The sequence below is a fragment of the Hydra vulgaris genome, chromosome 13 (assembly GCF_038396675.1).
Source record: "Hydra vulgaris chromosome 13, alternate assembly HydraT2T_AEP".
Taxonomy (NCBI): domain Eukaryota; kingdom Metazoa; phylum Cnidaria; class Hydrozoa; order Anthoathecata; family Hydridae; genus Hydra; species Hydra vulgaris.
In genome coordinates, this window is record NC_088932.1 from 27,367,371 (window position 1) to 27,379,977 (window position 12,607).

Here is a 12,607-nt window from a genome sequence, read left to right on the forward strand (position 1 = left end):
GCAATATCAATAAGAGATATCCAGCTCGTAGCATTCCAATTTATTTGAGGGATTTTCTTTTCTATTCCATAACTGCTTTTGTTTCTAAAAGTAAAAACATCGTTACTTTCAAAAAACTTGTGAAAAACATAAAAAATTAATAACCTTAATTAAAACTTAATATAATAAAATTCAGCACAATACATTTTTAAAAAAGCTTTGAATACAGATGCCTGATATATTATAAATAGAAAAACCAATTTTAAAAAGTTTACTGTTTCCTGAGAGTAAGTATTGTCTTAAATCCGAGAGTCCTGATCTGTTCATCATTATTTTTAATCATTGCGTAGAGAAAATTTGCAGGTATCAAACAGAAAGCATTACCTTGAATGTTTTTTTTTTACAATTCTTTTTAGATCATTAAACTTAATAAGATTCAATTGATTAATAGTGAAAAACAGAATCTGGGAGGAATCTTGCAATTTGGAAGATTTCTTTATATGAAACCATGTTGGAGCATAAACTTTAACAATATAATGGGTAAGCTTTTTCAGACTTGCGTTTAAAGAAATATCTCGAGTGTATAAACAAAGAATTAGTATAGAAAGGGTTAACCATCGAGCATGATTAATTGGACCTATTTTACAATTAGCCCATTTGTCGTCTACGTTACCTAATCCAATACCTTTACAATATTCGTAAGGAAGCCTTTGATCAAAACTAATATCTTTTAATATCTCATGTGAAATATATCCTTCAGTGATAGAAGTTTGAATTGCTTCAAACTCAACTTGAGGTTGTCTTTGAATTTCTTCAGAGCATCTTTTCACAATCTGTCCACTAAAATTTTGTGGACTGGTTGTTTTTCTATCTAACTTTTTAAAAAGGGCTTTTAGTGGGAGTTCATTCTGAAGAAGGTTACAACCTATTGTGTGAAGTTTCCTTCCTATCAACTCTTTTAGATTAACCAACAAGCCACTCCTCCAACCTGTGTTTGATGCAGTATTATCTAAAGGAATAGCACGGATGCTCTTTAGACTGTCATATTCTTCAAGTACACTAAATGTCTCAAGAGCAAAAACATCTCCAGTAGCACCAACAACAGGTATTGTTCTGTGTGTCAAGTAGATACCGTGAGATTTGCCATCCTCATGTGTAAAGGTAAGGTGATATTCTGCAGCAACACATTTTGTTATGAAATTTTTTCCTTCAGAACTAATTGTTTTTAAGTATATTTTTGTGTTCTTATCTATCTTTCCATCTAAACCAATGCAAAATAGTTGTGTCTTCTCTTCTGAATCTGCGTTTTTTGAAATTACTTTTACTTTTGACTTAGCTCTGTCTAATTTACACTTATCCATTAGAATATTATTGATGTCAACTTCCGATAGCAATAGATGCTTGATATCATGGAGTAAGGCGTTTCCAAGAGCTGCGTCGAGATTTAAAGAACATCCGCCTCTGACCAGATTATTTCAGATATACATTCTGGGGAAACTGGTTATAAACTTGAAAGCTCATTATTAATATGTTTGTGATGTGACATTTTCTTCCTTCTTTTTAATCCTGTTGTGTTGTTTTAAAGCAGATGTATCTACCGAAGACATCTGAAACAGCCCTTTTGGTCCTGTTTTTAAACGCTGGTCCCGTATATATGCTCTTTCTTCTATTGGAACTTTTGCTTTTTTAGGGCATATGCAAATAATGTGTTCCATTTTGCATTTTTCTTTTTTGCACTTTACATAAACATTGTTACATGACACAATATCCAATGAACAGCAACAAGCAGATATGTCAAAAAGTTTGTCTAATTTAGAATCTAGGTTTCGTTTGATATTTGCTTTAGCGTGTTTGCGGTTTATGTTTTTTACAGTTGCAAATAGATTTTTAATTTTTTTTTCAATAGATTTATCGTTTATTAAAGGCAATCGTGGATTGACAGATAACCATATAGATTTTAAAACACATGAAACACGCCCAAAAGTTCGGCTTAATGTCAGAACTATCTAAGAGGTAATAAAATTGAATCAATTGTCTGTATGTGGTTGGATCCGTTGTAATTAAATCACAAGGGCAACCTCCGTAATTCTCTTTACTTTTCGATCGTGTTTAGGGCCTTTTTTTTATTTTTGGCATTTTTTATTTTCTAAAACTAAATACTTTGTTCATATTATTATTACGAGACACATAAATTATTTGCAATTAATTAGTTACACTTTATTAAATTACTAAACTATTTTAATTTTGCACAAAATAATAACTTACTTGATAATAATACTTTTTTCAATTAGTATACTAATTTACTAGTAAAATGTGCTTATTGTTCACTTTAATCTATTTTAACTACATTAAATCGTTCAACAAAAGTAACATTTATAAAATATAAAACAGTTAAGCATGTAAATCTAGTTGTATAGACTCAGGTGAATCAAGAAGTATATTTTAAGAAATATTTATTAGCCGCTTATAAATTTGATATTTTGGCATTAAGTTAAAAGCAGTCAGAGACTTTACTAAACACTATGAAACTACGAAGTTAAATATTGTTTACAAACAAAATACAATACATACGTGCTTTAAAAAATAAAGAAAAATTAATTTTATAAAACGAAGTATGCAAATTTACAAATTCACAAAACTAACTCCATCGAAGTTCCGCAAAAAAATATTCAGTTAAAACACTTAAGTTTGCTATTTTTGTTACTTACATATAAATATCCAACTTTTTATTGCTTAGCGGTACTTACATACCAAAATCGACCTACCCTAATATATATATATATATATATATATATATATATATATATATATATATTTATATAAACATACATATATATAAACAACCTGAATGAGGTTGGTTGTTACTATCCGCTTAGTCTAATTCAAGTGAAATATTTAACATTTCATTGCTAAGATAATTTTAATTGTCTATTGTTAATTTTTTATTCTTTCATTTAGGTCCATATATTGATCCAAGCATATCAGCTCTTCGCATTGAGTGTTTTATCTTGACTATTTTACGAGCTGGATTAAAAAGCATAAGTCACACATACAGTGCATTAACCAAGTATGTTTTTTCTTTTTTTTCAATCACATGATTTGATACAAAACGATGTAACTCCCAAATTTGCATTTGATTATTAATTTCATAAATTTAAATTATATTAAAAATCAAGAGGAGCTTAAAAAATAAAATGTACAAATAAAAAGTAAAATGCACAAATAAAAAGTATGTATCATTTATACAATTATATATTTCTTAACTAAATGAACAAAATATATATTTTTTACACATTTATTTAAAAATTATAATAATTATAATAAAAAATATAATAATAATATAAAAAATATAAATATAATAAAATATAATAATTTATAATAAAAAAAACATAATAATTGTCAATTTTGTTTGTCTTTATTGCATAAATGTTATAAAAATTCATTATTTCTCAAAGTAAACAATTCTCAGGTATTTCAGGTACTTCGATAAGTTTCAATCATAAAACCTATGGAAGTAGATGGTCCACATCTACTTCGAAAGGTTTGACTGCCAAGTTTTAAAACACATTGGAAAAATTCTTCTTATTCATTCTGGACCCTCATATTTTTTTTTATTTGATGTTTAGAAATAAAAATAATAAAAAAGGTATAGCAAACATTTTTTCTAAATATCATGCATCAAAAGTACGCAAAATATGATTTTTTGTCATTTTTTACCTTCATTTTCTTCTAAAGCCACAAGAATTTCTTTTTTTTTTTAATGATCATAAATCTTTATCTAATATAACAGGGGAGAGTATGCACCCATGACCCTAAAAATCTATCGGGCCAATTTACTGAATATATATTTTCATTTTTATCTCTATAGGAACAACACAGAATAGCAAACTTTGTACCTTATTATAATTTAATTATCATTTTTTCATCAGAATATCTTAAATTGATTTTAAATTATAAAAACTAAAAACACTCAATATGAAGTCACATATGAAGCCAAAAACTCATCAGAAAATATGTTAGGATTAAAGGATTCAAATCTGCCACAGCAAATGCTGCAGAAATGTTAAAGTAAATGCTTGTGCATTACCTTCAACTGTAGCTATATCATGTATGATCATTGGTATTGGATTAGATACAACCTAATTATCTCAGGCCGCATTGTTTAAACGTTTTAGTGGTCCATACACTGACTGATCTAATGGCTGCAGTTTGTGACTACGATGTAAGGGCAACAAAGTAATGCTATTTTTTAAAACTAAATCTAAACACACAATTGTAACATGCCTCTTGTGGTTGTCATGAAGTAAAGGCACTGGATTAGCGGGTGACTGTTTCACATTTTGAATAAAATGTTTTATTTCATTTATTGACATTTCCTTGCATATTGACATTTTATTGACATATTATTGACATTTCCTTGCATATCATTGCATGTATATATATTTTTTCAGTCAGGTCAGGTTATCCTATATTCAGTCAGGTCAGGTTAGCTGGCGCAGATGTATTTTTAATACATTGTTTCCAGTTTAAGTTGTTGAATGCTGGATCTTCTTGACTCAATGCATGGGTTTTGCTTGTGTCTCTGTTTTTATGACTAGGCAACTCATTCTATTATCTCCTAATGAGGGTACAGCTCTAAAACTCAGTTTTATGGTTCTGAGGCCGGCTGGTAGGCAGGTTTCCTGAACTCTGTGGTAGCTCTCAGAAAGGCTGATTCCATCAGCAGCTGAAAAATTTCAAAGTATTAACAGTGCCATGTTGCGCATGAATGGTGTCCCTGTTTGTACTTTTGGTGTGTATTGCCACGGCCCTATTTGGAGCCTTTATTACGGCTTAGGGTTTATTAATAGTAATGAGGCAATTTCTTGGGCAAGACAGTGTTCTGAGTACTATCTATGCTTTGAGTCAAGTTCTTCAACAAATTTAAAAATCAATAAGGTACCAAAAACTATAAAACACAAAAAACCATCATCATCACTAAGTTCTCAAAACCATTTACTAATATTCATGGTCTTCGAAGTAACTTTTCTTCTGTTTAGTCTTATCTCTTGCAAAGTTTACCAGACCTACTTGCTCTTTGTGAGACTAATTTGAGTTCAACTGTCTCATCTTGCGATCTTAGTGTTGATGGTTATCTTCCTTTAATTTGTAAAGACTCCAATAGTCACATACTTGACCTGGGCATTTACATTTGTAAGAATTCACCCATTTGTCAGGAAACTAGGTTTGAATCCACAGACAATTCTTTTATGTGCTTAAGCACCACTTCACTTTATCGCCTTTCTCTTTGTTCTATATCACTCTCCTTTATCTCAAGACTGCACTCTTTTTGATGTTATTTCTGATCATATTGACCAAGCCCTCTCTCTTTATCCATCAGCTAGTATAGTTGTTGTTGGTGACTTTAATGCTCACCACTCTGAATGGCTTGGCTCTAGTGCCAGTGATTCTGCAGGCATTAAAGCCCACAACTTTTGCTTTTCACAATCCCTAACTCAAATAGTCAACTTTCCAAACTTGCTTTCCTGACAACCCGAGTCATTTACCTTCTCTACTTGACTTATGTCTTGTTTCTGATCCTAGTCAGTGCTCAGTTTCTCCACATTCACCCTTAGGTGCTTCTGATCACAGTTTGATCTTTCGAAAACTAATATCTCATTCTACTTCATCACCTGAATCCCCCTGTTATCGTACCTGTTACAACTACAGTAAAGCTGACTGGGACTCTTTCCGTGATTTTCTTCGTGATGGCTCTTGGGTAGAAATCTTTTGTCTTCCTGGAATCTTTTGTTCCCTCGCGACGATTCCAGGTCATGCCATGGTTTTCGTCACACTGTGCTGCTGTGATTGCCAATCGAAACCGTTACTTCCATATTTATCAGCAAAACAATTCTCCAGAAAACAGACGTCTGTTTATTACTGCTAGAAACCATTGTAAAAAGGTTTTGTTTAATGCCAAAGCCTGCTTTTCTCAGGTCATGAAATCTCGTATCTTGTCTCAAAAATTAGGCTCTCGTGACTTCTGGAGAATCTTTAATAGTATTAAAAATAAGGGCAAATCTTTAATTCCACCTCTCTTGTATGGTTCAGACTTTGTCGCCTCACCTAAAGACAAATCTAAATTGTTTGCTAAAAACTTTTCATCAATTTGATCCATTGCTTGACATTCATATCACTCCAGCTTCCTCAAGGTTCTATCCTTGGCCCTATACTCTTTTTAATTTACATTAATGATCTTCCATATTTTCTCACATCTAAGGTGGCATTGTTTGATGTTGATACTACCATTTATTCTAGTCATGATAAGAAGCCAACACTCTCTAATTGCATGGAAGGGGCATTTGAGTTTGCTAAGGTTGCATCTCTTTATCGAGCTTAACACTTTTTTACTTCTGATTCTATTCTCTATCTCTATAAATCTCGAATCTGGCCTTTCTCTTTCAGACAAGGTGCAAAAATGCATTGTAAACATAGATGGATCTGCTCTTGCAGCCAACCTCCAGCCATTATCACATTGTTGTAATGTTGCTTCTCTTTCTCTTTTCTACAAATACTATAATGGGCACTGCTGTAAAGAGCTAGCATCTCTTGTGCCATCTACTAAAATTCTTTCTTGTGTTACGTCATTTAATTAAGTCTCATCTATTTTCTGTGACTGTTCCTAAGTGCTCCAAAAACTCTTATTCCTCTAGTTTTTTTCTTGAACATTAGTTCTTTCCAATTCTCTTCCTTCATCTTGCTTTCCTGATTCATATAATTTGCAATCTTTTAAGTAGTCTGTCAATCATTATCTTGCTCTGCAATCTTCATCTTTTTTCTTCCAGTAACTTCCAACTCTAATAGTGGTTGCTTGCAGCCTTGTTGGAAATGAAGGTGTTAATAAAAAAAAGTATTGTATTTTTGCTTGGCTTCTTTTTCCTTGGTATTGTTCAATATTAATTTGCTAGCTATCATGACCACGCAAGTTTTTTTTTTTTAAAACCACGGCTTTTTAGATAATTTAAAGCGCACTGAAAAAAACCGAGAATGGAAATAAGTTATAAACAAGTTATACTATATTAAAAAGAAAGAAATCTTAACGAAAGAGAAATTAAAAAAAAATTAAAACCTATTGCCCAAGAAAATCTAATATAAATCTGAAAAACTAAAACTCTAATAGAAAATTATTTTTTAATATTTTTTGCAATTATGTTAAGGTTGAATAACTTGTTGCGTTAGTTTGACGAGTTTCTAACTGATTTTTTTTATATTAGGAGTATAGCAGTTAAATTCTTTTTTTTTAATGTCTAAATAAAAATAAATATATTTATTTTTTTTATTTTTTTTATGCATTTTTATATATCAATTAAAAAAAGAATACATAAATAAATAAAAAAAGAATAATATAAATAGTTTTAATTAAACATTAGAAAAAGTAAAAAGATTTTTTTTAAATTCTCCTTATGCAAAAACCTTTTAAAACTAACGTGACGAACTATAAAACTTTGATCTTTTCTAATGTTTTTGTAATCTTCGGCGAACTCTTTTAAATAAAAAAAAACTTACATCTAATCAGAGTTGTTTGTCCTTGGCCTTGGCCTTGCCTTAAGGCTAAAAATTGAGGCCTTAGCCTTGGTCTTGGCCTTGTAACTTTTGGCCTTGGTCTTCTAGCGTGTGCCTTGGCCTTGCTACTTTTGATCTTGTTCACAACTCTGCATCTAATTATTTTTTTCTCCAAAAGTTCAAATGTTTTTATATATCAAAATTAGGTTCTTTATTATCATTTTTTAACAGTTAACCCAAAATCTTTTTTAAACTGTGACTTTTGTAGATAGTTATTGTTACTCTTAATTTTTGTTGAGCAATACTCTTTTTCAAAAGCAACACTTAAGTCACAAATGGAATATATGTAAACAAATGATTTAAAATGTTACTTTTAAGTTTTAAAGTTAAAATAGTTAGTGGTTTACATATTTTTAATTGTTAAAGAAATTCCATGTTGATACCTATAAAATAGATCGTTTAAATTTCGGATTTAAAAAAAATAAGATGAGAGTTATTTTGAATATTCCGAAGAATTACAGAGTTCAAAGTTTAAACTCTCTAAAATTATTCTCAAAACACTTAGCTCAAAAAAAACAACAACAGCTATTACAAGGCATTTAAAAAAAACAAAACACAAAATTTAGGTTCTTAAATGCAATAACTCGGTGCCCTAGGCTGTAGCAAACATTCCTGCTGCCAAAATACTGCAAAATATCAGTTATTGATAAATTTTTCACACAATTGCTAAAAGCAAAACTGCAATTCGTGTTAAAAAATTTGTGAAAATATCTTTGCAACTTTTTTACTTAAGAAACAACTTTTTTTTTGTTTTTTGCAAGCTAATAATGAGTTATATAAAAACATTAAAGTTTCTTCGTCATTACAATTAAATTGTGGAAAAACAACGATAAAAAGAAAAAAATGTGGTAAAATTTAATTTTTTTATATATAGAAATGGAGAAGCGTTTTTGTTTAATTCTTTTTCGATCAGCATTTTGTGCCCAGGGACACCAAATCCCTCAAAGTCCTCAAACCGTTTGCAATCTTGTTATTAAATACTTCAGCTTAGTCACGAAGCAAGTTATAAGTTCTTTGAAAATGAAACTTGAAGATAAACATAAATTTATTTTTACATTTGATGAGTATACTTCAGTAAAAAATAGAAGATATATGAACTTAAATCTACATCATAATGAAGGATTTCAATTGCTTAGAATGTTAAGAATCCAAAGTACAATGCCAGCAACAAAAGCCATTTAATTGATCAGTGATAAGCTTAATTCATTTGATTTAAATTTGGACTAAGACATTGCAGCTTCTGCTACTGATGGAGCAAGCTTAATGAAAAAATTGGTCATGACACTAAACCTGAACATCAAATGTGTTACAACCGCTTTATTAATCGATGTGTGATTGATGTGCTCTTTACAAAATGCAAAGTTGATGCACATGGTTCCGATAATAACCCTGTTGATGTCGATATAGAAGCTCTATATTATGATCAAGGATACAGTGATGACTAAAGGTGGGAAGTTAGAGATGATATTCAAACTGCTCATGCAGTTAATGAAGATTCTATTCAATTATTGATACTTGAATATCAAGAAACTGTGGCAAAAATAGGAAAATTGGTCTCAAAATTTCGTAGATCACCAGTGAGCAATGATGATGAACTTTAACTAAATACAATTGAAAAATTTGGAAAAGTACAAGCTTTTATTTGTGACTCAAGGACAAGATGAAGCAGTACTATTGATATGCTTGAACGTTTTTTGGAGTTACAAAATAGCTTTGATTTGTACAAATATTGATTTTCCTCTAACTAAAAATGAGCTTATGTCATAAATGAACTTTGTGTTGCTTTAAAACCACTAATACTGGCCATTAATACTCTTTCAAAAGGAGATGCTGATCTTTTGTATTCTGGAATTGTGATTGAATTTACAAGAAATACACCTATAAATCATCTTGTTAAACAGATATTCAAATAATTAAAAGAAGAACATTTAATCCATCTCATGTATTTGTCAAATCTAAATGTCTTAATAAAGATGGCAACAAAATTTAAAAAAAGACTAATCTTGCTACTAATCTTATTTAGCAATTATTTCAGTGGTTATAGCTTTGATAATGACAAAAAATTAAACACTGATAGTATAACTGATAAAGTAAAAAGTATTAAAAATGAATTTAATTTAGCTTAACAACTTGAACTTTTTATTGAACAATCAGACACTAAAATGAAACCTGACCATCAAAAAATTGGAACAAACCATGTTTAAAAAGAAATAAATAAGGCTGGGAATAAAAAAGGCTGTTATTGAAGCTAGCAAATCTAGGTCCAAGTATTTAAATTTATTTTTCAAAGCTCTTCAAACAATTCCATCTGTAAAAGCTAAGAGAGCTTTTTCAAGTCTTTTTGCTACTAAATTAAGAAGTTCTTTAAATGACAAAAAAATTTTTAAAGTAAATAATAAAAAGTGTACTCATTAATATTATTTACTTAAACAAATAAATACTTTTATGCATACTTTCTGTTACTTTTGTGTGTTTTAACATAACTAAAATAAAGTTGAAAATAGTTAACTTTTTTTCATAATAGTTTAAACATGTTCAGGTTCGAACTTTGAAAAAAAGGTTCTAATTGGAAACCCTAAACATATTGCTAATAATTTTTCATTAGCCCCAATAACTATAATAATAAAATATATAAAATAGTAGCATTTTTTTTTTTTTTTTGTTGATCTGGATTATTTTCCCAAAATTTGTACAAATCTTAATGTTTTAATATTTTGCCATTGTTTTAAAATTATTATAAAAAAAAGTTTTTTTATTACAATTTTTTCAAATTTAAGCTTCAAAAAAATTTAACGAACCTCCTTGTACATTTCTTTGCAGAGATAACTTAACATTAACTCTAGTCCAAAAACTTATATATAACCCGTTAATAGTAGAAAATCAAATTTTTTAATTTTATATTGCGTTTCATCATTAAGACTCATTACAAAAATAAGTTTTCTGATGAGTATTTATTGATAAGCACGTTGTAAAATAAATAAATACAGTATTATAAGGACACAAAGTAGTATAAAAATCTTTTTTATATTTTGGAAGAAAAAAATTATTTAAAAACAAAATGAAATATTGTATAGAAGTTTTCATATCACTTTATTGCTTTTAAAATTTGTCATTATATTTTTTGTGTATGCACCTTTGACCTAAGGTGCATAAATGTATTATGATAAGTACTTAAAAAAGGTTGGTAACCCACTTAAATTTTTACAAAATTTTTGTCATATTAGATAAATTAAAAATTTTGTCATGTTTACTGTCCACGACTGCTATAGAGCAGTTATGGACAGGAAAGGCGTGCGATTGCACTACAATCATGACCACGCAAGTATTTTTTTTTGAAAGCTTGACCATGGCTTTTTAGATAATTAAAAACACACTGAAAAACGCAGACAGAAAAAAATAATAAACAGGCTAAACTATTTAAAAAAGAAAGAAATCTTAATGAAAGAGAAATTAAAAAAAAAACTAAACCCTCTTAACCTAAATTACCTAAAAACCCTATTAACCTAAATTAAAACCTAAAAACCCTATTAACCCTATTAACCTATAAACCCTATTAACCTAAATTAAAACCTAAAAACCATATTAACCTAAATTAAAAAAAAAATTAAAGCTTTAAAAAAAATTAACTAATATAAATCTGAAAAACTAAAACTCTAATAGAAAACTATTTTTAATTATATTTTGCAATTACGTAAGGTTGAATAACTCGTTGCGTTGGTTTGATGAGATTCTCACTGATTTATTTTATAATAGGAGAAAAACATTTAAATTTTTTTTTTTTTTTTATGTCTAAATAAAGATATTTATATGATTATTTTTTATTTGTTCATATATTTTTATGTATCAATCAAAAAAAGAATACATAAACAAATAAAAAAATAATAATATAAATAATTTTAATTAAACATTAAAAAAATTGAAAGATTTTTTTAAAAGATTAAGAACTCCTAATACAAAAAATTTCAGTTAATAACCTTTTCAAACCAACGCGACAAACTATAAAACTTTGATCTTTTCTAATGTTTTTATAATATTAGGCGAACTCTTTTAAATGAATAAAAAAACTTATATCTAATTATAGTTTAATAAAAAACTAACTTTTTTTATATTATCAGAGTATTTTTAAAAAAAGTTTATTGAAACGCATTCGTTGTCATTGTTGTTTATAAAATTTAGAATACAAATTGTATTCATCAATTTAATCATTATTAGAAAAAAACTTATGAAATAGATAAAAGTCTTATTTAATATTCTATGATAATTTATTTAATAGCGTTTTAAAACTTTATTCAAAAGCATTTAAGTGTAAATAAATTTTATTAGAAAGTTTACATAGCATAACAAAAAAAAAATAACTTTGTTATGTTTTTGACTATTAAATTTATAGATTCATTTATACTTATTGTAAAAAATATACTTTTTAACAGTATAATATCTTTCGATAATTTAAATGTTTTTAATAACAATCTTTAAAAGCACTTTTCTTGCTTTATTACCTTTTGCTTTATTTAGTGTATTTTTTTAACCTTTTTAAAAATCTAAAAAGTCGTGGTAAAGTCACAAAAAAATAATAAATACATGGTCAGAAATAGAGTGCGATCACGTGCCTTTCCTGTCCACGACTGTTCTACAGCTTACCAAAAACAATCATACAAGTGTTTTTCAGTTACAAAATATTATAAACGAAACTACTCAACTCAAAATGATATTAAATAAAAATCAGATTCCTTGTAAAAGTAAAAAAATGATATTATAAAAATGAGATTCCTTGTAAAAGTAAAAAATGATATTATAAAAATGAGATTCCTTGTAAAAGTAAAAAATGATATTAAATAAAAATAAGATTCCTTGTAAAAGTAAAAAAATTACTTTTTGCTCTCTAAATCTTTTTAGAAATAAATTTAATAATAGTCTACTCTCTTACCAAATCATAATTAGTTTGTAGATTCAATGTTTGTAGCATGCTGTTTATCACCCCTCTTTAATAAGTTATGAATACGCCCTACTACCTTTCTTTTACGAATAA

At 28.3% G+C, this 12,607-nt stretch overlaps 1 protein-coding gene across 1 annotated transcript in view; it reads left to right on the forward strand.

The window, feature by feature from the left end:
- Window positions 1-12,607, forward strand: part of LOC136089457 (nuclear cap-binding protein subunit 1-like) — a 151,507-nt gene that overhangs the window by 105,984 nt on the left and 32,916 nt on the right. Inside the window, exon 21 of the mRNA XM_065815467.1 lies at window positions 2,938-3,046. Within this exon, the coding sequence (XP_065671539.1) occupies window positions 2,938-3,046 (109 nt within the window). The remainder of the gene's footprint in view (window positions 1-2,937; window positions 3,047-12,607) is intronic.